This window comes from Physeter macrocephalus, chromosome 14 (assembly GCF_002837175.3).
Source record: "Physeter macrocephalus isolate SW-GA chromosome 14, ASM283717v5, whole genome shotgun sequence".
Taxonomy (NCBI): Eukaryota; Metazoa; Chordata; class Mammalia; order Artiodactyla; family Physeteridae; genus Physeter; species Physeter macrocephalus.
The window spans coordinates 47,475,445-47,500,289 of record NC_041227.1 but is presented as its reverse complement, the minus strand read 5'-3'; the positions used below and the strand labels follow the sequence as shown (position 1 = coordinate 47,500,289).

The window sequence follows — 24,845 nt, the reverse complement described above, 5'->3', positions numbered from 1 at the left end:
ACTGGGTGGGAGGGCCCTGATGGCTGTGGCCCAGTTGACAGGGTTCCCTGGGTTTCAACCCCTCCTCTTTGCACTTGGAAAGGGGAGGGACTCCAGACAGTGGGGCCCTCAGGGCCCTCCTGATGCTGTTTCCATTGTTGGGTCTCCCCCCAGGCCAGGCCAACACTCAGGGTGGCTTCTGGTGACACTGCTGCCCCAGGAGGTGGCAGGCTGGAGTTCTGATCCTAGCTAAGAGGGTCTCTGTCCCTCCTCGGGCCCAGAGCAAAGGGACACAGGCAGGAAGATCACCTCGTCCTTTATTCAAATCAATCTGCGAAGTCAGTCTGCGGAAACCCCTCCCCAGCCCTAGTTCTTCATCTGGAAGAAGCCAGAGGGCAGGGGCAGCATCTCCCTCACTGGCTGGGGCAGTGACTCTGGGCCCAGGTCCTCAGTCTGGCTCCAGGTCCTGGGAGCTGGGTGTGGGCAGGGACTGGCCCTGCAGGCCCCTAGGATGTGGGATGTGGCCAGGTCCCCTGGGCATGGGGCATGCATCTCGGTCTAGGCAGGCATCCAGCTCCACTTACCAGCCCCGGTTTTCCTGCAAGTGGTGCTGGGGCAGCGCTGTCTTTGGAGGCCATGGGGCAGGTGCCCTGTGAGTGGTTCCAGCTGGGTCCCGGGGTGCTCCAATACAGCAGCCACAGGAGGCCCGACGGCAGGGCCACAGCAAGTGGCAGATACCCCAGGTGGGCTGGTGGGCTGCCGTAGGTGGAACATGGAAGGAGCACCCTTCAGTCCAGCTGGGAGCCCCCAGGCTGTCCTGCCTCCCCCAGGCCTGGGCGGCCCCTGCACCTGGCTCAGGGCTCACACCATCCCTGTGGGTGGGGAAGAGCAGTGAGGACCTCCATGTACAGCTGCTCTTCTGGGCCCTGACGGGGACCTCAAAGCTTCCCCACTCTCCACTTTCTGCTACTCAGCAGATTTTGGAGGAGGTGTCCCTCAGCAGGCAATGCAGGGTGAAGCCAGTGTCACTCAGATGTCACCCGAGGAGGCAGATGGAAAGAGTAGGCCAACGCCGAATGAGATTGGGCGCAAGACAAGAAACTAGTAGCAGTCGGGGGAGGGGGGAGCACACAGGACAGAGGGGGGATGGCCCGCTGGAGTAGGGAGGGTGGGTGCAGGCATACCTGAGCTGGGGTCAGTGCTCCAAGGCCGGTCTGAGGTGGGGACTAGATGGGGCGTCCAGGGGGTGGTGTTGGGGGTCCCAGTGGTCGAGTGGGTGAGGCCGGTGGGGCCGGTTGGGTCTGTGTCCAGGCCCAGCTCGCCCAGGGCTGACCGATTGAGGCTGCGGAGCCAGGAGCTGATGGTGGGGTGTCTGTGAGCCTTCTGCAGGTCCCCCATGTTCTGGCCCAGCAGCGTTGTCACGTTGCACACAGGCTCTGCGAGGGGAGCGAGGGGTCGTGGGCGGGGTCAATGCTTGGCCGGAGCACAGGGGTGAGACCCGGCAGAACGCGCCTGGAGAAGTGACCTGGGGCCCACACTGCCTGCACACCTCCGACTTTGGGGTGGGTGTTGGGGACTGCACACCGTAACCTAGGCATCCTCGGCTAGGCCAGCCCCACCCCCTGACGGGTAGCCCCCAGGCCCACCTGCAGCACTCGGGGGTTCAGATTGGTGAAAGTGTCTATGTCCACGGAGACGTTAGCCTGGGCCAGGTGCCGCAGCTCCTCCACGGGGGCACCACCTAGGGGCGGGGCAGCGGTGAGGGCGGGGCTTCCGGGGCGGGGCTTCTGGGAGGCGTGCCCTTCGCAGGGCGAGGTCTCACCGAGGTAGGGGGGACGTGAATCTGTAGTAGGCGTCTGCGGTTCTGGCGCCGCCGAAGGCCTCTCGGGCCTTGTCGTAGAGCTCGTTCTTGCGGCTCTGAGGGCAGGAGGAGATGTCCAGGGCTCCGGCCAGCCTGGGTGGGGGGTGAGGCTGATGGGCAGGCCAGAGGCCCCTCCTCCTCTGGACGATGGGCCTGGCTCCCTCTTTCTGAACCACAGCTTTCCTCTTGCTCTCCGTGCTAGGTTCCGTAGTGTCTCCTCCAAGTTCACGTCCACTCAGAACCTCAGAATGTGAGCTTATCTGGAAATAGGGTCTTTCCTAATTGTAGCTGTAATCAAATTAAGATGTGGTCATACTGATTTAGGGTGGGCCTTAAATCTAACGATTGGTGTCATAAGAAGAAGGAAACTTGGACACAGATACAGTGGGAAGCCAGCTGTGACAGAGGCAGAGATGGGGGTGATGCAGCCCCGAAGCTGGAAGAGGCAGGAAGGAGCCTCCCCTACAGATTTCAGAGGGAGCCCAGCCCTGCTGGCACCTTAATTTCAGACTTCTGGCCTCCAGACTGTGAGAGGACACATTTCTGTTGTTTTTAGCCACTCTGTTTGTCATTCTTTGTTATGGAGGCCATAGGAAGGAAGCTAATCACCTACGATGGCCTGGCCTGGGCCCCCACCGGATCCTTCCTTGGCCGAGGAGTGGAGGTGGCTCCGAGGTATGGGGGGTGGGTTGCTGGGTGGGCTCACTGAAACTCCAAGGGCCGGATGGCCTGGATCTGGCGGGGGCTCATCCAACAGAGGCGGGAGCCCACGATGGCCACAAGCAGGGCACTGGTGATGGTGCTGTTGTGGTCCAGAAACTTCTGCAGAATGGCCTGCGGGCAGGGTTCGGGTCTGCAAGGCCAGGGTCAGCGGGGTCCCCTGCCCACCCCCACCCCCACCCTCACCTCTGTCTGGTTCTCCAGGGCCCCGTCTGGGACCAGCAGGGCCACGACCGTGTCCTTGGACGTGATGTGCCACTGGCCAGTCTCTGCATGGGAGTAGAGGTAGGCCAGTGAGGGGATGAGCCACAGCTGCTCCTTGGGGACGCCGCCGGGTAGACCTGCAGTGGGAGGCAGGTGGTGGTCAGGCCACATGGCCGGCCCGCTACCCGCCTCCCACTGCCGGTCACTTGCGCACCTGAGCCAGCTTGGCCTTGACGACTTGCTGGCTCTGGGTGGGCAGCGGGTGCTGCAGCAGGGGGTCCAGGTTGGCCCTGAGCACACGGCTGCCCAGGCAGGACTTGAGCTGCATGCAGTCGTAGCGCACCAGGAAAAGGTCATCGTGCAGCGTGGCCGTGGTGATGTCGCCACGGATGCAGGGTCTCCCTGTGGCAAGGTGGAGTGCGGGTATTGAGGACCCAGCTGGTCAGCACTGCTGCTGACTTTGGGTCCCACCTCACTCCTAACCTTGACCCTTCCCAAGCTTGACTGCTAGCCAAAAACTTGGCCTGGACCAGACTGACTCAATCCTGACCTTGGTCTCAACTCCCAGTCCAGCCCCACCAGACTCTGACCACTCCCCCCAACCTGGACAGAGACCCTGGGCCAAGCTCAGGAGGTCCAGGCAGAGGGTGCCACGCCTCTGGTGCCCCCACTCCGGGATGAGGAGCCCGAGCAGGGGGAGATGCAAAATCCCCAGGCCATGGTGGCCACACTGACCTGTGTCCCACTTGGGCCATGAGGGTACCAACTTGGCCTTGGCCTCAAGGGAGCCAGTGCCGAAGCGCCTGGCATCACGCTGGCTGAGCTGCCCTGCCCGTGGCCACTATGCTGCCAAAGAAGTCCAGGCCCATGGCCTGGCGGGCGGGCCTGGAGAGTCCACACCCTGGGGAGGGCCACCAGGGCTACCTGTTCCCTCCTTCCTCCCCACAGACAGAGACTCTGTGACAGGAAGCGACTGGGGACAGCACTTGGGCATCAGAGTGGCTGCCGGCCGACCATCAGGCCTGGGCAGGCTGGTGGAAGGTTGGCTGGATCCCCACCCACCCCGGGGCGCTGCCCTACCTCCTGCGCCTGCATCCATAGGCTGGGGCTGATGTAGGTGGCTAGGGGTCCCAGAGCCTGCAGCCCCTCCAGGCTCCAAGAGCCAGGGGGCCTGGTGTGCGAAGGGGGCTCTGTGTTGGGCCCCGAGCAGCACCCAGACCCCTCAGACCGCCTGCCCTCCCTGAGTGCCGTTCCCAGGGCCTGGCCAGCAGAGACTCTCCCACCCCAGGCCTCTGGGCACCCCAGACCCATACCCCATAGGCTGCAGGGTCAGAGTGGTGTGGGAGCTGGGTCAGAGGTTAGAGGTCAGTGGGGCTGTGGACATCGATCCCCAGGCTGCCTCCTCTATCAGCTGGAGGAGGGGAAGCCTGGGCAGAAGGCATGGGCCCCAACTCACCTGAGCCTGGTCCTGCCTCTGGCCAGCAGCCTGTTGAGGGCGGCCTGCTGGGCGGCCATCAGCTGGGGATAGCGCCGCAGGTTCTGCAGCACATGGAGGTCTGCAGCCATGATGCTGGACGCATCCATGTCACATGCCAGGACCCCGAGGAGCAGCAGGTCGGAGGTGCTGAGGCTCAGGCGGGGCCCTCCCTGCAGGACAGCAGGTCAGCATGAGCCTGGTCCCGCTGTCCTGGCCCGGCCGGCCCACGGTACCTACCAGGCGGGCCAGGGCCCTGTGCTGCAGGGTGGCCCTCTGGTCGGGCAGGTGGGCCAGCAGCCCTGTGTTGCCCTGGGCGGTGCGGCAGATGAAGGCCTGGCAGTCGGCTTCCCTCACCTGTGTCAGGCTGTGGGAAGGTTGGGGGGCTGTCAGGAGGGGGGCCAACTGGGGGGCCTCCGAGTGACTGAGGTGTCCCTGGGGAGCACACTCAGCCCACGCGGCTGGGCGCTGGGTGAGGAGGGGCACTCACTCGTAGAAGAGCAGCAGGTTGGTGGGGTGGAGCTCGAAGTCGCCCTGGAGGCCTTGCCGGGAGGCCAGGTTGGCCAGACAGCTGAGCTGGGCAGGGCAGGCAGCGTGTCACTTCCTTGCCCGGCCCCTTTCCCTCTGCCCGTCTTAGGGTCCCCCACCTACCTCTCGGCCCCCGTCCCCATGTCCACCCGTCCCCTCCTTCTGCCTGCTGGCTCTCTGTCCTTGGACTTCATGTTTTCCTCTTCCTGCCTCAACCTCCACACGAGAACCGGCCTCAGAATGGGTCAGACCCAGCCTGAGAGCCCCCTCCCCTCCGGCATCAGGCCCTTGCCCACCCCAGCCCCCACTGCACCACATTGGCTCACTGAGGGTCTGCTTATCCAATGCACCCCTGCCTGGACGTCTTGTCCCACTTACTTGGCCTATTTTGCGGTTGTTTCAGATTTATTACTAATTTTATATTAATTTTATAATAAGACAAAATAATAGCTTTCCTTCCTTCCTTCCTTTTATTAAACTCTGGGACTGGTGACGCTTGGGTCAGCTGTGGGTCCAGGTGGGCTCAGCTGGCCCCTCTCACAGCCCAGGTGGAGGAGAGGCCAGCAGGCTGGAAGACCCCTCGCCCTCGGGGAGCCCGGAGGACCTGCCACAGGTGCCAGATGGAGGCCAGGTAGGCAAGTCCTCACCAAACCAAGAACAAGAGGCAGGGGTCTGTGGGTGATTGGTGAGAAGTCCTGGAAACAGTCCAAAGTGGGCCACACTGGAACATCACCCAGGGGAGAGAGAAGCCCACCTCAGAGGCTGACTTCCTGTCCGTCGGGTGACCTGAGAGGCGCATCTTGTGTCGGCTTAGAGACAATCAGTGCAGCTCTCCAGCACAGGGCCCTTGTGCTCAGGAGAGCTACTCCGTGTCCTGGCACCACATTCCTGGCCCTTGCTGCCTGGGTCCTCTGCCAGGGATGCCTCCCTTCCTGCCCGTCCTTGGGACCCTTCTCCAGGGAGTCTGCCCTTGCCCTTGACACCCAGGCAGTCTCGGCAGGGGCTGCCGCTGACCTGCCAGGCTCCAAGGAGGACATGCTGTGTCTCCATCCTCCTGATCAGAGCGGCAAGCTGGTCCCGGGACAGCTGACTGGCCGGCTGGCACCGGAAGCCTTGCAGGAGGGAGGTGTTGGCACTGGGCAGAAAGGAGACAGACAGGGGCAGAGGGAGTAGGGGCCCCAGACTGCAGCATTTGGGGTGGAGGCCAGACTCCTCAACACAGGGTTGGGGAGAGAGATACAGGAGGTGTGGACAGCAAGGCTCTGGCTGCCAGCATATGCATACCACATATTTCCCCCGAGGGTGCCCTGTTGGTGCTGGGCTCTGAGCTATGAGCAGGGCTTAAAAGTGGCCCCTGTCCAGACTCAGGGTCTGGTTGCGGCCCAGTTCCAGAGCTTGGGGCTCTGAGGTCCCAGCGATGGCTGAGGTTTTGAAGGGCACCTGTTGGGTGACTGCAGCCAGGCCTTCCTCGTGATGTGAATCTAGTAAGATCCGTGCACAGGAGAGGGTCAGGTCTCATGAGACCTTAGCCTGGGCCCAGCTGGTCCAGCTTGGCCTCCAGCCCTGCCTGATCAGTCCACTGATTGATCAATTGATTGATCGTAGATCAGTGGCCTCCAACCCCCACTAGGACAGAGTCTCACTTTGGGACCTGAGAGGGCAGCAAAGCTTGGGGCGGCAAGAAGAAAGCTGAGAGGCCTCAGGACAAGAAGTGATTGTCGGAAGTTCCCTGGCAGTCCAGTGGTTAAGACTCTGTGCTTCCAATGCAAGGGGTGTGGGTTTGATCCCTGGTCGGGGAACTAAGATCCCACATGCCGCATGACGCGGCACCTCCCAGAAAAAAAAAAGTGATTGTCTGCCGGGCTGAGGTGGGGGACCCAGGCCCCAGCCAGCCGCGATGGCCTGGGGTCCTGTCCCAGCCATGTGGGTGTGACTCTGATGAAGGACACCAGCTGCCCTGAGCCATCTCCAGCGAGTGACCTGGGCAGGCAGCGCCAGGCCCCCCATATCGGAGCCGGGAGTCAGAGTCCTGCCCCGGCCATGCCTGGGCCATCAAATGCAGACCCTGGAGATGGTCCCTCCTTCTCACCCCCACCCAGGCCTGCCAAGGAATCTGCTGGGGAAACTTGACTGTGACTCCGAACCTGCACTCACCTGGCCCACAGGTTGGCCCTCCTGACATCCAGCCCTCCCTGGGTGGCACCCTCGGCCTGGGGATGAGAGTGAGTGACACCAGGAAGGCGAGGCCCGGGTTCACCAGGGCACCTGGAACAGAACAGGCCATAAGCATCTGTGTGGGAGCGTCCAGTGTGGGTCTCCCCAGGGCTCCCTGTGTCCCGGGTGGGCCTGTGACAGCCCCAATATGGAGTCCTTGGGAGCTCCACGGTGCTGGTCACCTGTGTGCCAGCCTGGGTCTGAGCGTGCTTTGTGACCAGGAGAACATGTGTGGCAGTGTGTCTACCTGTATACACAACTGTCTGATGTTGTATGCCTGTGCTCCTAATGGTATGTACAGGGGTGGTGGTGTATACACAAGTGTGGTGGGGTGTACATGTGTGGGATAGCATGCATGACTACACAGTAGACCTGTGTGCCTGCTGGTGTGGCAGTGTATACACTCATGTGACGATGTGTTCACATGTGTAGCTGGTGGTATGTGACTGTGTGTGTGGAAGCATGTGCACAGCTCTGTGATGGCCTGTATGCATGCCTCCCAGTGTCCACATGTGTGCCCCTTCTCCCTCCACCCCCTGTGGCTCTGTCTTCACAGTGTGAGCCCTGAAACCCCCGAGCAGAGGGACAGGGGTCAGCTACCACCTTCTCCTGCTCCTCGTTTGCTCAGTCCCTTCTAGCCATGGCCCCCCTTGTCCCTGCCTTGTCCCCAACAGGACCCCCACCCCCAGTGCCCCATCTGACTGTGTGTGTGGAAGCATGTGCACAGCTCTGTGATGGCCTGTATGCATGCCTCCCAGTGTCCACATGTGTGCCCCTTCTCCCTCCACCCCCTGTGGCTCTGTCTTCACAGTGTGAGCCCTGAAACCCCCGAGCAGAGGGACAGGGGTCAGCTACCACCTTCTCCTGCTCCTCGTTTGCTCAGTCCCTTCTAGCCATGGCCCCCCTTGTCCCTAACAGGACCCCCACCCCCAGTGCCCCATCTGTGCCGCCCCTTTCCCTTCCCAGACCCCCAGTAGAGGCTCAGGAGGAAAGAGGGTGATCCTGCCACCCCGAGGAGCCGGCCATGGAAGCTTCCCCCCAAGAGGGGGAGGGAGAGTCATGTCTCCTGCTCTGGGGCCCATGGCTGTGTGGTGCCCACTGGTCATCCTGGCAGGAAGGCACCGGGGTCACAGGCAGCGGGTCCGGGTCAAGCTGGAGAGGAGACAGGAGGTGGTGAGGCCAGGGCAGGGTACAGAGGGGAGGTCACCACCCAGGGTCACACAGGACAGGTGCCATGCAGGGCAGGTGACCCTGAACCTTGGGCTGCAGCCATGTCTCTTCGTCTTTCAGGAGGGCACAGCCCACAAGCAATGTGTCTCTGGAACAAAAGGGAGCAGCAGAGGGGGAGCCAGGCCCAACCCCGGCTTTCTTATTGCAGGTCAGGGCTCAGGGGATCCGCAGCTGGGCTGCTGTGTCTCCAGTGGACAGCTCTCTCAACAGCTCGGGGGTGGGGGTGGGCGGCGGTCCCAGTGAGTCCCTGCAGCAGCTGGGGTGAGAGGCCTGCTGGCCCCCAACCTGCCCTGGTGCAGCCCCAGGTTCACCCCCACACCAGGCGGCCCAGGCAGCCCCCTTCCTTTCTCAGGCCTCGGATGCCCAGTGAGACCTGGCCCCATGCACAACCCATGCTGCAGCCTGCCGGCAGCCCTGGCCATGGTGGAGACCGAAACTGAGGCCCGGGGAGGGGGTTGCGCCAGGGAGCCTGGTCCACACTGCTGGCTTCTGGACCATGGCCTTGCACGGGCTGCTGGCTTGGGGCACCTGTGGGCCTCCGGACTCTGCATGGCCCAGGAGGAAGATGGGGAGGTAACCGCCCCAAGTGGGGGCCAAGACGGAGGCTCAGAGGGGGTCAGCTACCTGCCCAGGGCCGCACAGAGGCCAGACTCACAGCTGGGGCCCTGTCCGTCCAGTTGGTCGTGGCTCCCGTCCCACCCCCACCCCTCATCTGAGCACCAAGAACTCTGTCCTAGAAAGAGGCTGCTGCAGGTCCAGGCGGCAGATATCGGAAGCGGGGATATTTGTAGACGTGGCGCCAGGAGCTCCAGACACCAGTGGTCCCACCCCGCTCTGTGTCAGCCCCTGCAACTGAGCTTCGGGGCACAGGGATGGTGCAGGGTGGGGGCACCACGGTCTCCGCTCACCTCCATGCCTCGCTCAGCACCCTGCCCTGCCGGCCACCCACTCCTGCAGTGACGCCTGCCAGGCAGACACGTAGGGAAGGGGCTGGGGCTATACCAGGTGATGCTGCCTTGTCAGCCCCTGGGGGCCCCAAGAGCAGCGGGCACCTGCTCCCCAGCCTCACAGGAGCGGGAGGCTTAGCTCACAGTTGGCGGCTGCCCAGCACACACCCCTCCCCTGGGAGGCCTGGCTCAGCCATGACCTTGCCCTGAGGGTCGCACCTGCGTTTGTACACCTGCACTTGACATGTGTGCTGGCATACGTGTGTGAGCACACATGCACGTCCGTGTGCACCCAGGAGCACACACATTTATGTGCACACGTGGTGCATGTGGTTCATGTGTCCCCTGCAGGGATCTTAGGCACACGTGGCCCCACTGTGGGGCTTGGGTTGAGTGACGTGTGGCGTGTTTCTGTACTGTGGATACTGGAGCAGAGCCGGCCATGTATGTCCACACATGTGTGCACTGTGGGGCGGGGAGGGTGTGCAGGCAGCCTCAATGGGAGAGCTGTGCCTGCCACACATGTGGCCCTGGTGCCCAGCACCCTGGGGCCCAGGACGGGGACAGCTCCACAGGGCAGGTCTCCAAGGCAGAGCAGGAGGTGTGGCTGCGGGAGGGTTGGGAATGAAGGTGCCCACAGACACTTCTTCCCCAGCTGAGGTGGGGTGGGCTGGGTGCCCCAGGCTGGTCCTTGGCCCCAGCTTTCACCACATCTGCCCCTGCTTGGCAGGGCCAAGAGGGCTCTTGGGCCTTGAGCCCCCATGACATGGGTTAGCCACTGAACAACTACCACCTGCATCAAGGGCCACACGTGCCCATCGAGCCAGCCCCACAGACAAGCAGAGGTGCTGACCCTGGGGGACCGACAGCTGGAGGGACCAGCCGAGGATCGCTCCCCGGCTCCTGGCTAGGCCCCATGGGAGTCCAGCCTCAGCATCTAGAGCTGGAGGGCACCCAGAGCTTGTGGTGACAGCCCCTCTCCCCTGAAAACTGTCCAGTGACTCCCCGTCCAGCTGGCCCAGGATGGGCTTCCAAGGGCCCCTTGGTCACCAGGAGGGCCAGCTCAGCTCCATCTGGCAGGGTGTGTGGCAGTGAGGCCAGTGACCCCCAGGGTCTGGAGGGGGGTGGGGTCCAGGGGGCGGGTCCCACTGGAGCAGGGCAGGTTCACCCTGGGCTCTAGCACTGACCCCCTGAGGCTGGCTGGTCAGCTCTGGAGCACTCGGTTTTGGCTGAGGGCTTGCTGGAGCTCTGTAGGCTGAGGGGTCTGTGGGGGTGGGATGTCACTTGGTGGTGGGGTCTCCACCCACCCCAGGGTCCAGGCCTGGCTGGAGGACACTCCCCATAGGCCAGTGAGTGCAGGAGGCCAAGTGCTGGCTGCCCCATTTGGGTTTGGCCTCTAGGGAAGCCCCAGGCCCCGGGTGGACAAATGACAACAGCAACAGAGCAAGTGCTGAGCTGTAGAGAGTCACACCTGTCCCCAGCTCTGTCCCGTACTGTTCGTGGAATCCGGCCCCTGCCAGCAGCACAGCACAAAGCTTGCTGTACACACAAGGAGACTAAGGCCCACGCTGGCTGACGGCTTGTCCCTGTCCACACAGAATGAGCAGGGGCAGGGTTGGGCACTTGGGTGTGCTCCTGACCTGCCGACATTGTGCCCCCTGGAGCGTGACTGCTCATGGGCTGCCCCACAGTAGGCTGTGGGGGGCAGATGGACTGGGTGGACCCCATGTCCTGGGGCCAACGGGAGAGGCAGCATACCTGTAGGGAGCAAGGTCGGGATCTGTGGCCCTGGGGGTTCTCAGAGGGGCTGACGGGGCTCTTCAGGGCGAGAAGCCAGGCTGTGGGGAGAGGGGAAAGATACGTGGAACATCCCCGGGGCAGCTCCTACCCATGGGCCCATCGCCCTTCCATCCTGCCTTCCCTCCCTCCGTGGCTGCCCATCTGTCCAGTCTACCTGTCTTCCTGTCTGTCTTGTCGCTTGCTTTGCAGGCTCAGCCCATGGGCCCTGAGCCAGGCTGTCATGCCCAGGTCAGTGCTCTGCGGCAGGTCACGCCTGCCCTCCGCTCTCCCCCAGGCCCCTCCTCAGCCAACTGGTCCTACCCTGCAGACCGTCAGTCAGGGTCGTCCCAAGGCCCCAACCTGGCTGACCTCCTCAGGCCATTTGGCAGTAAGCAGGGGCTGGAGCCCCAGGGCCACATGGTGGCAGCGGCTGTGTGCTCCCGTCCCTGTGGCCGGGGTCAGGGGTGGGGGCCCTGGAGCCTGGGTCCTGGCCCAGCCGAGACTCCTGGCTACAGAAGGGTGGGGATGAGGGTGACCCTTGGCCACCTGGCCTCACCAGCAGCTTCCTGGGACCTGAGCGGGGGGACAGCGGTGATGCCAGCCAGCTGAAGAAAAACGATTCTCTCTGTCCTGGCATGAGAAACGCCCTCCTGAGTTCAGGACCTGTGCCCCAGGGAGGGCCCCAACATGTGGCCAGTCGCTGGGGCACAGGGAGGAAGACCTGGCCACCCTTTGGGGTGTTGTGGGGTAGCCCTGCCTGAGCTGGGTGGGGAGGGGCCCCTGGGGGCACCTGGAAGGAAGGGCTGTCAGGGTGGTCCTGGCTTGGCCACAGCCCCTGTAGGTCCAGACCCTCTGGCAGGTGCCAGCAGTTGGGAAGCAACTGGGTGTGTCCATGGGAAATGGAACTTCCAGAGGTCACCGCAGTCTCGAGAGGACAGGGCTATGAGGGGCCGGGGTCAGCAGTGACCCCGTGTGGCAACAGCAGGCATGACGGCGGCTGAGCACCGCCCAGAGGCGTAGGGGGTGGGGCCGTGAGGAGGGGGCGTGGGGAGAGGCGGGAAGCCTGCACAAGGTGGGCTCACGGCCCTGAGTGCTTTGGGGACCATTCCTTCATTCTCTACACACACTCACTGAGCAGGGTCTGTGGGTCGGGCCGCGCTGGGGGTGAGGGGCTGATGCTCCGCAGGGACCTAAGGAGGAGACAGTGGTGAAATGCTGAGAAGGAGGCGAAACAGGTAAGAGTTGATGGCAGAGGAGGGCATTAGGGTGTGGGGGGGTAGATGGTGGCGGGGAGAGGAGGGCAGAGGGTGAAGGTAGTGGGAAGGAGGTGGAGCGGAGGGTGGTCTGGGGACAGGTGGGGCAGTCCTCAGCAAGGAGGTGAGGTGCTGGGAGTGCCAGGAAGGCAATGCTCTCCCACCCCGCCCCCATCTGACGAGAAAGCGTCTTGCTGGGCACATCACAGTAGCCATCCATCTGTCCGGGCTGCTGCCCCGTGGGCCCCTCCGATCCTGTTACAGATGAGGAGACGGGGGAGCAGAGGCTGGGACCTGGGTCTCTGCAGAGGCCCCATGCGGGGTGGGGGGGCTGCCTCTGGTTCCACCCGGGCTGAGAGGTTGCTGTGGTTACAGGTGGGGCAAGCCCAGGAGCCCCACAATAGGGCCTGTCGGCCCTGGAAGGCCGAGAGGAGGGGCCTGGCCTAGTTGGGCACAGGGACATGGTGCGTGACCTCAAACTGGCTGGAGGCGTAGGCGCCAGCCCTCCCGTGGCATTCTGAGGTGTTGGAGGGCCCCAAGGTTTGCACTGTGAGGGCAGCAGCTCTACGGAGAACCCTGGTGGGACCAGGTGGATGCTCTGATGTTTTTGGCTGGGGGTCTTGGGGTCCTCCAGGGATGTAGCTGACCCAGCTCTGTCCCTTACTCAGAGCCCAGCCCCCACACCAGGGCTGCAGGGTGTTCACTGAATGGGGGGCGGGCAGGTCAGCAGCTAGGATTATAAGGTGTCCAGTGAAGGGATAGGGCGGTGGTGTGAGCCCCCCTGAAATCCCCATATCAGGCACATTCATGGTCACTTGCAAGGTCAGTCATTGAGCGTTTATTCCCAGTTCTCAGAGCTCAGCTATGGCTGGGGAGGCGTGGCCATGTTGTGGGGATGGAAGAGGCAGGGGCTGGTGGGCTGCCCTTGCTCCCAGGCTGAGGTCCTGCCTGGAAATTGCCAGGCAGGTGATGGAGGCAGCAGCCGCAGCAATTAGGGGCCCGGAAGACCCCATGGAGCAGCGCTCAGGGCAGGCCTGGAGGGATGGCACGTGAGGTGAGGGCTGAGGAGTGTGGCCCACACCCACCTCCATGTGAGACACTCAGGATGCGGGTGGAGGGGGCAGTCTAGCAGAAGCAAAGGCACAAGGTCGGACGGGCCTAGCAAGGAGGGTTGAGGTCTGCAGATGGAGAACCCAGCCAGGCTGGGGTGATGGACACAGAGGGTCCAAGCAAAGCAGCGTGGAGCAGGGTGCTCTGGGGTGTTGGCTGGGAGCCCAGGAGGAGCCCACCTCGAGGGTGGCCCAAGTCCTGGCTCTGCCTCTTCCAGGGTGACCCCGATCAAGTCTACAAATAAGCTCCTGGGGTTGAGGCTCTAGAAACAGGGAGGTGCTCTGGGGCAGTTTGTGGGGGTTGGGGTGTTGGGAGGGAGGCCCATGTGGGTCCCACAGCCCAAGAGCTTAATCCTCTGGAATCACAGCTGCCTGGCTCCCCCTGCTGGCCCTGCCGGCCCCGCTCCAGGCCTGGCCATTGCAGGGATGGGTCCAGGACTCTGACCCGCAGCCCCCAACCCTTGGAGTCCCAGCCTGCCATCCCCACCCCAGCACGATGCTCTCAGTTGTCCGGCTCCAGCGTCCACTCTGACAGCCACTTCAGGGAGGAGGCCCGCTGTGCTTCTGTCTCAGGGAGCTTGGCAGGGGGCGGTGGGGGCCGGCCCGGCCCGGGCAGGGGTGTGGAGGGGCTGCAGGGCCTGGGGCCCCCTTCTGTGGGGTCAGGGTCTGGGGCAGCCCGCAGGACCTGGACGAGCTTGTCCAGTGGCTGCACCAGGGTGTGGGGGCTCCAGCAGGCATCGAGGGTGGGCACGAAGGGGTCGAGCGTGCAGGCCTCTACGCACTCGGTGCATGTGGGGATGCGCAGGTAGAAGGCGTGGAGCATCATGCGGAAAGGCTGGTCCTCCTGGCTCGAGGCCTGGCCATAGGTCTGGTCCCCCACGATGGGGTGGCCCAGGGCGCTGCAGTGCACGCGCAGCTGGTGCGTCCGTCCTTTTGGGAGGAGAGGGCTGTCAGGTGGGGGCGCCACCCCATGCCCACCCCCTGCCCATTCACGTCATGCCCAGCACCGTCCTTGAAGCCTCACGCAACCCCTGGGTGCAGCAGACCTCCCTGTTTCACGCCACAAAGACGTCAGAACAGAAGCGACTTCTGGGCTTGCCCCTGGTGAGGCCAGGGCGATGCTCGATCAACTAGAGAACCCAGGCCAGAGTGACCTCGTATGGGGCAAGAGGCTGCAGGCTGTGAGGCTGAGTGTGGGGGAGGAGTCAGCCTGGCCAGCCATGCTGGGAGACCCCGGGCAGGTTCCTTTCCTGCGTGATGGGGACACTTCGGTGCCCTGTGCCAGGAGCTGCCCGAGGCAGGACACCATCAGCAGACAGCAAGGAGACCTGGGCACGCGCCCTGGACACACCCGTGAGAGGCTGCAACAGCACTTTGGAGACAGGATCACCTGCATACAGTCCGTGTTCCAGGACCACCAGCTCAGTGAGGCTTGGTTTTGGGTTCTCACAGCCTGAGGAGAGCAAGGAAAGCCCAGAGAGTTGACTGGGCCAGCTCCATGGCTGAGTCCACCCCAGCCCAGGTCTCCTGCCCGGGTTGCCCCAGCCTACCCAGGGTCCCCACCCCCTGCTCTCCGTACCCTGTGTGCCCTCAATGCACATGGTGTGGGTCCGGCCTTCTGTGCTGTTCTTGCCAATAGCATAGCTAATGGTCATTCGGCTCTCCTGAACGTGCCCCCGCACCTGCCAGGAAGGGGGTCACATGCTGCTCACGGGGTCACCCACCGCTGCTGGGAAACCCACCTGACAGCCAAAGGCTATCAAAGTGGATTGAGAGTTGGAGTCTCCTGCTCCAAGGACCAGCCGGGCCTTACCAGAGCCAGATAAGCCTTGGTGACTCTCCGGTCCTTGAAGCACCTGTAGGCACTGCCTGCGGCTGCCTTGTTCAGGGCCACACAGAGTGCCCCGCTGGTGGAGAAGTCCAGTTGGTGGCAAAACCTGGCGTGGGGCAGAGGATCAGTGGTGGCTGGGCTGTGGGCCGCTTCCCACCGACGGAGGCTGCTGTGGGTACCTGAACCCGTAGCAGGTGTCAGGGTCGGCCAGCTCTGGGAAGCGGTGCCGCAGCTGCTTCTGGAGGGTCAGCGTCTCCCACCAGGCCTTGCTGTCGATGCGCACATCCCAGTGCTTGTTCACCACCAGGAAGTCACGGCTCCGGTACACGACACACAGGTTCTCCACGCTGCCTGGCTCCATGGTGGCTGCAATGCAGGGCAAGTGCATGGAGCGGGGTCATGGGGTGCCCAGCTCACATCAGGGTCCTGCCTACCTGGCGTGGACACCCCTGCTCCCCAGGGCCCTGGGTGAAGCCACCGAGGCTGTGTCAGGCAAGCTTGCAGACCTACTGTGTGCCTGCACTCCCACCTCTGAGTCAGGTAGCAGGGTGTCAAGTAGCAGGGGTCTGGCCAATATCAGGGGAGCTAGTGTTGCCCTAGGCTCTGGCTGTGGGGCAGTCCAGCCAGACCCGGGCCTGGGGAGAAGCAGTCTTGCCCTCCAGCCTGCTCCCACGGACCCTTCCCGGACGGGTCACGGACGCGCGATAGGGGCCTTTTCCTGAGTGGAGTGGGGTGCAGGGCAGGGGATGGGGCTCTCCCTCTCCCACGTAGACGTCCCCTGCCCTGCCTCCCCTCCGAGGAACCCTCGCCTCCCGCGTCTGATGGGCACAGGCGGAGAGGTACCCGGCGGACTCCACTGCGAACACTTCCCGCGCCCCTGCCCACTCCGAGATCGACCTGCAGCTGAGCTGCGCCGTCTGGGCCCCCGATGCTGCTGCCCGGTCCTGGCTCCTGGCCTCGCGTCTCCCTGCCTCGTGGCCCAGCGGCTCCGGAGCTGTCTCTTGGACCACAGAGCTGCGCCTCGCCCGGCCCGGCCTGGGCGCTCAGTCCCGCCCACGTCCCGCCCACGGCGCGGACGGGCGGCCGTGCTGACCAATGGAGAGCGTCCGGGCCCCTCCGCTCCAGCTCCAACGTAGGACTCGGCCCCGCCCTACCTGCGCGCGCAGCCCCGCCCCCGCCCCGCCCCTCCCGCTGACCAATGGCGAGCGCCCGGGTACGCCGGCCGTTGATTGGCGGCGCCGGGTCGCTTTGGGCTGGAGCTGCGCGCGGGGCGCGGGAGGTTCGCAGCCGGTGGCGGGCGGCCATGGAGGACTATGAGCGGGAGGTGTACGGCGTCGAGGACGACTTCCACAGCCAGTTCGCGGCCGAGCTCGAGGTGCTGGCCGAGATGGAAGGTAGGCTTGGGCACTGCCGTGGCCTCGTCCCCCCGTAGCTCGACAGGGGTCTGGCCCACCCGGGGATTCCAGGAGGGCTGCTCGGAGGGGAGGCGCGAAGGCCGGGAGGCAGCAACCACCTTAGAGCAGGGCCCTGCAGCGCCGCCGACCTCGGGGGCTGTGACTGTGTGTGTAGAGGAGCTGCCCTGGACGACTGCTGTGAGTTTTCTCTCCGCAGGGACAACCGCCATGTCACCTTCCAGGGACCCCTGGCCCACCGTGGGCCGGCCCCGCCTGACGTTAGAGGAGACCATTGCTGGAGGGAACGCTGCCACTCGCTGCTCTCCAGGCGGACCTCCAAGGAACAGCAAGGGCGGTGCCAGGAAGAGGCAGCTGGCCGCTGACATCCACGGGGACAGACCCCTGCCCCCTAGTATGTTTTCCGGGGGCCCAGAGCATAGGGGTGGGGTTCGAGGCTGGGGAAGGACCTCTGTTCCTTCCATGTGTCTCCCTAGCCCCCAAAGTCAAACGGTCCAGGCTGGAGGCTGCCAGGAGACTGAACTTCAGGTCCGATGACATGGAAGAGCCGCTGCCTCCTGACTCCCCCACTCAGGACATCACCCCCCCACCGAGTCCTGAGGGCCCTGCTGAGCTGTGGGGCAAGGGGTGTGTAGCTTGGGGTATAGGTATCTCAGTATCTTGGAAGGATCCGGTTTCTTCGACAAGGTCTTGAGGCCAGGGGATTGGGGGCCTGTGGGAGGGCTGGGTAGCCAGCGGTGGATCCAAGTCCCTTCCGCAAGAATCCCCAAGATGGTCATGGTCCCTTCCAGGCCCTTGGACACCGGGGCTGATGTGGGTCTCAATAGGGCCTCGTCAGCCGCCCGCAATCCTGTCCTGAGGCGGCCCCCTGTCTTGGAGGACTACATCAATGTGACCTCCACGGACGGCGACCGGGCCTTTCTGGTGCTTCGGGCTGACCCAGTGGGCACTGGGGTCCAGGTGGGTGCTGTGCAGACACGAGCGGGGGCCTGGACATCACATCCCCCACCCTGACCCTGGGAACCCCTCTAGAGGTCCATCTGGTCTCTAGTCTTCTACTCGGGAGAGCTATATTTCTCCTTCATTTTTCTTCTCTTTTTCTTCTTTTTTCTTTTCCTCCTTTTTACTTTTTCTCACCTTTTCTCCTCTCCTCCACCTTAGAGCTGCTGCCATTCCAGTGATCCCTTGGGGTCCCTGGTGAGAAGGGGCTCCTCGTGGCCTGTTGATGCTAGGGAATGCCACCTAGGTCCCTGAGCACTGTTGGGAGGGGAGCTGTAGAAATCCCATAACCTAGAGGAGGGTGACTGATGCTCTCCCTTCCCTGCAGAGCCCTCTTCTTGACATCCGGTGGCGTGGCCGTGGCCAGCTGGACCTGCTGGGCGTGTCCTTTGCCTCCTTGAAGGAGAAGATCGACAGCGAGGTAGGGTCTGCTGGGGTTTGCTGGGAAGGGAGAGGTATCTCTGGGGTGACTGGCTGGCTGAGCCATCCTGATTCCAACCCCATTGTCTGCACAGCGGCGGCAGCGACTGCTGGAAGAAGCCCAGCGGCTATCGGACACGCTGTGCAGGTGACACAGTGGGCCCCTCCACCTCTGAGATTCTCACCGGTCCTTGGACTGCTGACCACCAGCATGTATTCTGGGGGGGTGTGACCCCTGCATGGGGTTAAGGCCCAGTGGTTCAGGGCACAATGCTCTCCAGTCTTAGGTCAGAGGAGGTGGAGGAGGGGCCCCAGCCCTCGGGGGCCCCTGAGGAGGAGCCGGCTGACTGCCAAGATGCCTCCCAGCATTGCCTCTGGGTGGATGAGTTCGCACCCCAACGCTATACGGAGCTGCTCAGTGACGATGTGAGGTCTTGTTTTTGCTTAAGTGAAGTGTGACTGGTTTCTTTGTTGCTGAGAGAAAAGAACTTAGGGCCTGGCAGGTCTTCATTTTGTTAGCCCACAGAGATGTCAGGATTTAGAGGAGGGATTTGATCAGCCTCGTTGAATCGTGGATGGGGAAACTGAGGCCAGTACGGAGCCTTTTACCAGTCATCATTTGTCATTCAGCTTCAGCATCCCTGTGTGTGTCTTTGGGTTCATGACAGTAGGGTGACATGAGGGGCAGGCACTAGGAGTCCTTGGTGCTGGTGGCCGCCCCCCCAGGCCGGGCCTCTCTTCCTGCAGTTCACCAACCGCTGCCTCCTCAAGTGGCTGAAGCTGTGGGACTTGGTGGTGTTTGGCCGAGAGCGGCCCACCCGGAAGCCCAGACCCAGTGTGGAACCGGCCCGTGGTGGCAAGGAGGCCACAGCCTCTAGCAAGTGGAAAAGCCACGGACAGGTGTTAGAGGAAATGCTGGAGGCTGAGCTGGATCCAAGTGGGCGACCCCGGCAGAAGGTGAGCCCACCTGGCTGTGGGCTGTTCTCTGAATGGCTGGCACCTTTGCAGCCTCTGGGGGCCATGAGGCATATTTGCTGCCCCCGAGGCTGTAGGTGGGATGATGTCAGGGTCTTGGTGAGGAGTGTCAGCAACGTGAGCTGGGATTTGAGTCCTATTTTCTAATGAGTTAGGTAAGACTAGTACTCCTTGCAGGGCCCTGCACCTCCCCACAGTGATTACACTGGACAGTGGGTGGGTTCTGGGTGTTAGTCACGTCAGTAACAGCTGTGTCTTTGTCAGGTCCAAACATCATTCGCTTCATGCAAGGCTTTATTCTCGCTCTGCACGACCAGCAGGCAGGGGCTTGTTCTCCTTTGGTGACTGGGGCAGGGCAGGAGAACATCTCTGAGCACTGAGCTTCATGGGATAGGATTTTCAGTCTCTGGCGGTTGGGCCAGGGTCTCCCAGAGTCCATGAGGTGGTGTGGGTTACAGCACGTTTTCTCCTGCCTCGGCTGCAGGTGGCGCTGCTGTGTGGGCCCCCAGGGCTGGGCAAGACCACCCTGGCCCACGTGATTGCGCGGCACGCCGGGTACTCTGTGGTAGAGATGAACGCGAGGTGAGTTGGGGGAGGGCCAGGTTTCCTTTTGTCCTCATGTGTCTGGTCGAGCCTGGGATACAACCCTGAAAGCCTGGGGGTGGTGGGCTGTGGAATTGTCCATCCTCAGGGCTCACTGGGATTTGGCTGCAGTGTCATGGGGTGGCCTTGTGTAGTATCTGTGAGTTGTACACGTGGTGGCTCTGCCCTGGGAGATTGTCCTGCTGGGGACACTGGCTGCTACCCTGGCTGAGGCCATGGCTGCCCTGACAGCCCCCTCCCTGGCCTCTTGGTTCCAGTGATGACCGCAGCCCTGAGGCCTTCCGAACGCGCATCGAGGCAGCCACGCAGATGGAGTCGGTGTTGGGCACTGGTGGGAGGCCCAACTGCCTGGTCATCGATGAGATTGACGGGGCGCCCACGGTGGGCATCCTGGGTGTGCTGCGGCTGGGTGGGCAGGCAGTGGGGGCTGTGACTCACCGCTGTCTGCATGTCCCCCCAGGCCGCCATCAATGTTCTCCTGAGCGTCTTGGACCGCCAGGGCCCACAGGAGGCAGAGCCAGGGGGCCCCGCTGTGCCCACGGGTAGGGGGCGGCGGCGCCGGGCGGAAGGGGCGATCTTGATGAGGCCCATCATCTGCATCTGCAATGACCAGTGAGTGGGGCGGGGCGGGGTCTCTGCTGGGTGGGCGTGCCCCACGCCTGCTGGGCTGTGGCACGCACCCTGGCGCCCCTGGCCAGGTGGGCTCGCTGTGCAAACCGCTCATCCCACAGGTTCGCGCCCTCCCTTCGGCAGCTGAAGCAGCAGGCGCTCCTGCTCCACTTCCCGCCCACGCTGCCCTCCAGGCTCACGCAGCGGCTCCAGGAGGTCCGTGAGGGCTGCCCTCCCTCTGCCGTCAGGCCCCCGGCCTCCCAGCTGTTCCCAGGATATGGGGTTGGAGGTGCTGGGACAGTTTGGTCTCTGGTGGTGGGTGGTTCCAAGCAGCGACTGAGGTCCTTCCTCAGGGATTTTCGGCTTTTGCTCCCCATAGGACAGGAGCTGACCCCTGTTTCTAGGGAGGAGGTGGCTTCAGGGTGGGGGTTGGGGGGACACTTACCCTCTCACTTCCCTGCAGATCTCCCTGCGGCGGGGCATGCGGGCTGACCCTGGTGCGCTGGCGGCCCTCTGCGAGAAGACAGACAACGACATCCGCGCCTGCATCAATGTCCTGCAGGTGGGCAGGTGGCCGTGGCGGGGGTGGGGCAGGGGCAGCCAGCAGCCAGCACAGCCCCCTCCCCGCACCACCACCATGTCCAGTTTCTACACGGGTGGGGGTCAGCTAGCCTCACCGCCCCACCCCCTACCCCATGTTCAGTTCCTGCATGGGCGGGGCCAGCGGGAGCTGAGCGTTCAGGCTGTGCAGACCACACGCATTGGCCTCAAGGACCAGCGCAAGGGGCTCTTCTCCGTGTGGCAGGAGGTCTTCCAGCTGCCCCAGGCCCAGAGGTAGGTAGGCCAGCCCCGATCTGGACGTCCACAGTACCCTAGCCCTGGGATGCCAGCCAGCTCTGCCTTTGCTGACGGGGTGTGAGGCTGCACGGCCCTGGGGGCTGCTTGGCTCTGTCTCGGCCTCCCTCACTGTCCCTTCTCGGGGACCTCAAGGTATCGTAAACATACACAAGCTGGTGCCGCCGGGAGGGATAGGGTGGGCAGGGCTGGGTCCAGGGTGATGGGGCGGGGGCTCCACTCCAGCCTCAGGGCCCTCTCTACAGGCGCCGCGTGGGTCAGGACCCGACCCTGCCCACCCACACACTCCTGCTTGGTGATGAGCACATGGGTTCAGGGCCCCTCGCTGCCAAGGTGCCCCTGACCGCGGCCTCTCAGCGGTTCTACCACATCTTGCACGTGGCCGCTTCTGCGGGTGAGCACGAAAAGGTGGTCCAGGTAACCATGCTCTACCTCAAACCTTTGTGGTGGGCTGGGGGACAGGAGGCCAGCATCTGGCAGTGTTTCTCATTCCCAGACAGTGAGTGGGACACGCTTCAGATGGTGCTGATCCCGAGGAGAAACAGGCGGGCGGAAGGGCAGGGAGTGGACACGGGGCATTGGGAGGCTTCTGAGAAGGGGTGGGAGCAGGGACAGGCTGGGAGGAAGGACTGACCCTGGCAGGAGGGGGATGGCCAGCGTGGGGTCGTATGATGGGGTCACTCTGGCTGTTCTTGGAGAACTATCTGAAGGGCCCCGGCAGTAGCCGGGAGGGGCTGGATTCTGGATGTGAGCTGTGGGAACAGGGACGTGGGTGCGTGTGGGGTGGAGAGCAGGTGGCGGATGCCCCCCATCCCCTGGGAAGCCTGGTGTAAGTTGCCTCCTTGGCTAAGCAGCTTTGGATTAGCAGCTGGGGATCCTTGCAAATCTGGAAATCCGCTGGAGGGGAGGGATTCCCACATGGAACAAGAGTGGGGGCTCTGTGTCCTTGATTCTGGTGAACAGAACTTCCTTTAGGGAGGGGTTGGGGGCTTTTTTCTCACATGTCTCAGGGTCTTGGTCAAACCAGAGTTGGGATGGCAGGGTGGGCCTTCCTGGCCACCCCCGTCCCCAGGGCCCTGTGGCTACTTGCTGGTGTTTGCAGCTGTGCCTGAGACCCTGGGCCTTGCAGGCAGGTGGGAGGGGAAGGGTCCCACTGGGTGGTGCTTGTGCTGTGGGTTGGGGGGGCATGAGGCTGGAGGGGCTCAGGGAACTGGCCTGCCCACCTGCCCGCAGGGCCTATTCGACAATTTCTTGCGGCTGAGGCTGCGGGACTCCAGCTTGGCAGCCGTGTGCGTAGCCCTTGACTGGCTGGCCTTCGATGACCTGCTGGGCCGGGCCGCCCACCACGGCCAGAGCTTCCAGCTGCTGCGCTACCTGCCCTTCCTGCCCCCGGCCTTCCACCTGCTCTTTGCCTCCAGCCACGTGCCGAGGATCACCTTTCCCAGCAGCCAGCAGGAGGTGCGCCCCACGCCCTGCCCATACCCAGGGTCTAACACCAGGGCCCTGGGTAACTTGGTCCTCGTCCGTCCTCCACCCCAGGCCCAGAATCGGATGAGCCGGACACACAACCTGATCCAGACGCTGGTGTCGGGCATCACGCCAGCCACCCGCAGCCGGGCTGCACCGCAGGCGCTCATTCTGGACACCCTGTGCCTGCTCCTGGACATCCTCACACCCAAGCTGCGCCCTGTGAGTGCCTTGCCTGGAAGGGCTGTGGCTCTTGGTGGGGGCAGGCCCCTGGCCATGCTTAGCACCCCTGCCTGCTGCCCACCGTCCCACAGGTGAGCACACAGCTGTACAGCACCCGAGAGAAACAGCAGCTGGCCAGCCTCGTGGGCACCATGCTCGCCTATAGCCTCACCTACTGCCAGGAGCGCACGCCCGACGGGCAGTATGTCTACAGGCTGGAGCCGTGAGTCTGTGCAGCACCTGGGGTGGGGGTCCCTGGGGGCAGGAGGCTGGGGGGCTGGGCTCCAAGTGCCATGATGATTGCTTGGCGTGAGTCTAAATGCATGGCTTTGGAGGTGTGAGTCTGTTTCCCCATTGGAGGGTGGGAGAGTCAGTTCTAGCTCATTCCTTGCCCAGATGTGACTGTGAGGTGGGCACAGCCCTGGGACTTGAGATTTACTGCAGAGTCTCTCAGTGCCCCCGGGAGCTATCCCCAGCGGGCCCTTGAGCTCCCCAGGGCCCCGTTTCTCTGTCCTGAGAGGGTCGTGGGGATGGAGGACTGGCAGCAGTGGTGTCCAGATGCAGATCCTTGAGGCAGTAATGATGCTGGTTCCCAAGCACTCAGCCCCAGGCCTGAATCCAGGCCATACCACGTTGTGTCAGTTCCTCCCTTGCAGCCCTCTTCAAGCCCGCATACAGTTGGGGAAACAGAGGCTCAGAGTGGGTAACACCCCTGCTGTCACAGAGCTGGGTGCGGCAGGGACAGGACTGGGCCCCGTCCTGCATTGTTGCATTCTGGCAGTTAGGGTTGGTGCTAGTGAGTAGCTCCTGCCCCGTCTCTGCTGACGAGTGCCCTGGTGTCCTGCCCTGCCCTGCTCACCCCGAGAGCAGGAATGTGGAGGATGTCTGCCGCTTTCCCGAGCTGCCCACCCGCAAGCCCCTCACCTACCAGGCCAAGCAGCTCATTGCCCGCGAGATTGAAGTGGAGAAGATGCGGCGGGTGGAGGCCTTGGCCCGGGCTAGGGTCAGCCCCCAGGTGAGCCCACCCCGGGCTTTGGGCAGAGCAGGGCCCTCAGAGTGGACACCGTCCCTGGTATGGTCCTGCCCAGTCAGCTCTCACTGTACGTGACTTCCTGTAGGTGGATGGGGGTCCCCTGGGGGGCACTGGGGAGAAAGGGGCGCCGCCATCTGCCCCGTGCAGCCATGAGCAGCGGCTGGAGTGCATCCTGAAGAGAGCTGCCCTGGAGGAGCAGGTGTGGTAACCCTAACCCTAATGGGGGGGTGGGGCTAGGTGGTCAGAGGGTGGGGCCACGTGGGCCTGGGTGGGCGACCTTGGAGTGCTATGGTTCTAAGTCCTGGAGGTCCAGCTCCCTGCTGTTCAGCATGATGGTTCCATCTGGCTTCAGTTTCTCATCTGGGCAGGATGCTGGCACCTCCCGCCCTGGACCTGACCTTGGCAGGGAGCAGGCGACTGTGAGGGTGGTGAAGGGTGGAGGGAACACTTGCAGGAGAGGGTCAGCGCTGGGGTGAGGGTAGGGGGCCATTGCCCAGAGGTGCCACGAGACCCCCTGCTCCCTGGGAGATGGCCTCTGGGCCCTCCCCCCAGGTAGGGGACTGTCTGCTGTGGGTCAGCCCCCGTGAACCTGACCGACCTATCTCCTTTAGCCCGAGAGGGACTTCTTCGGTCGTGTGGTTGTCAAGAGAGCGGCAGCCCCGAGCACAGGTGTGTGGGGAGGTGGGGGCGGTTGAGGGACTGGGGTCAGGGTCGGGTGGAGGAACGACCGTGTGGCCCCTGCAGAGCACGCAGCCCCTGAGACTGACACGGCCGAGCAGCGCATGGGCACCGCGGTGGGCAGGAGCGACGTCTGGTTCCGCTTCAAGGAGGGCGTCTCCAATGCTGTGCGGCGCAGCCTGTACATCAGGGACCTGCTGTAGCCTGGGCCACACCAAGCCCCCAGGATCCATGCTGCCACCCTGGGCTGTGCTGGATACTCTGACCCACACTTGACGTCCCCAGGATCTATGCTGGACACTCTGGGGTTGTGCCAGACACCCTGGAGCCACACCAGACGTCCCCAGATACACACTGGGTGGCTGGGTGTTGCTTTCTCTCTTCTAGAAAATGTACAAAAGCATGTACATCCTTGAAAACTCTTTATAAAAGTCACACTTTTA

General features: G+C 63.4%; 3 protein-coding genes across 7 annotated transcripts; 1 reads left to right on the top strand and 2 right to left on the bottom strand.

Annotated features, from left to right (window-relative positions):
* Positions 1-345: 345 nt before the first annotated feature.
* LOC102991767 (mesothelin-like protein) lies at positions 346-8,086 on the bottom strand. The gene is given in 19 exon segments (XM_028498006.1): positions 346-432; positions 564-735; positions 845-851; positions 1,164-1,415; positions 1,622-1,749; positions 1,817-1,933; positions 2,547-2,674; positions 2,747-2,901; positions 2,975-3,166; positions 3,500-3,600; positions 3,602-3,636; positions 3,845-3,935; positions 4,221-4,411; positions 4,479-4,605; positions 4,729-4,814; positions 5,781-5,901; positions 6,921-6,990; positions 6,993-7,034; positions 8,050-8,086. Coding segments are annotated over 19 exon segments (2,139 nt in total).
* A 4,926-nt stretch (positions 8,087-13,012) lies between these two features.
* On the bottom strand, positions 13,013-16,170 carry RPUSD1 (RNA pseudouridine synthase domain containing 1). 3 transcript variants are annotated; one of them, XM_007130340.3, is made up of 6 exons: positions 16,027-16,170; positions 15,309-15,495; positions 15,112-15,235; positions 14,878-14,980; positions 14,650-14,751; positions 13,013-14,228 (listed from the first exon to the last, which is right to left on the bottom strand). In XM_007130340.3, the coding sequence occupies exons 2-6, from the start codon at positions 15,488-15,490 to the stop codon at positions 13,801-13,803; spliced, it is 939 nt and encodes a 312-aa protein (XP_007130402.1). In that variant the 5' UTR covers positions 15,491-15,495; positions 16,027-16,170; the 3' UTR covers positions 13,013-13,800. The 3 variants fall into 3 exon arrangements, with proteins under 3 accessions (XP_007130402.1, XP_028355443.1, XP_054946629.1); XM_028499642.2 differs by having other exon boundaries at positions 14,689-14,751; positions 16,027-16,104; XM_055090654.1 differs by lacking the exon at positions 16,027-16,170 and having other exon boundaries at positions 15,309-15,517.
* A 224-nt stretch (positions 16,171-16,394) lies between these two features.
* On the top strand, positions 16,395-24,845 carry CHTF18 (chromosome transmission fidelity factor 18). 3 transcript variants are annotated; one of them, XM_007130339.3, is made up of 22 exons: positions 16,409-16,523; positions 16,741-16,935; positions 17,018-17,168; positions 17,333-17,501; positions 17,869-17,961; positions 18,056-18,108; positions 18,242-18,386; positions 18,708-18,917; positions 19,420-19,517; positions 19,796-19,919; positions 19,999-20,150; positions 20,270-20,363; positions 20,611-20,709; positions 20,851-20,981; positions 21,248-21,419; positions 22,236-22,460; positions 22,542-22,691; positions 22,784-22,914; positions 23,562-23,706; positions 23,810-23,923; positions 24,336-24,393; positions 24,469-24,845. In XM_007130339.3, exons 1-22 carry the CDS (start codon positions 16,433-16,435, stop codon positions 24,603-24,605), a joined length of 2,937 nt encoding a protein of 978 aa, XP_007130401.1. In that variant the 5' UTR covers positions 16,409-16,432; the 3' UTR covers positions 24,606-24,845. The 3 variants fall into 3 exon arrangements, with proteins under 3 accessions (XP_028355441.1, XP_007130401.1, XP_028355442.1); XM_028499640.2 differs by having other exon boundaries at positions 16,395-16,523; positions 22,236-22,691; XM_028499641.1 differs by lacking the exon at positions 22,236-22,460 and having other exon boundaries at positions 16,415-16,523.

Bases quoted from the DNA above. Each gene is read 5' to 3' on its own strand.
- CHTF18 (XM_028499640.2), top strand. From the start codon at position 16,433: ATGGAGGACTATGAGCGGGAGGTGTACGGCGTCGAGGACGACTTCCAC. The intron at 22,692-22,783 runs GTGAGTGCCTTG...ACCGTCCCACAG, and splicing joins TCACACCCAAGCTGCGCCCT to GTGAGCACACAGCTGTACAG. The intron at 24,394-24,468 runs GTGTGTGGGGAG...TGGCCCCTGCAG, and splicing joins AGCGGCAGCCCCGAGCACAG to AGCACGCAGCCCCTGAGACT.
- RPUSD1 (XM_055090654.1), bottom strand. From the start codon at position 15,517: ATGCACTTGCCCTGCATTGCAGCCACCATGGAGCCAGGCAGCGTGGAG. The intron at 15,236-15,308 runs GTACCCACAGCA...GCCCCACGCCAG, and splicing joins GACACCTGCTACGGGTTCAG to GTTTTGCCACCAACTGGACT. The intron at 14,752-14,877 runs GTACGGAGAGCA...TGCTCTCCTCAG, and splicing joins GTGCATTGAGGGCACACAGG to GCTGTGAGAACCCAAAACCA.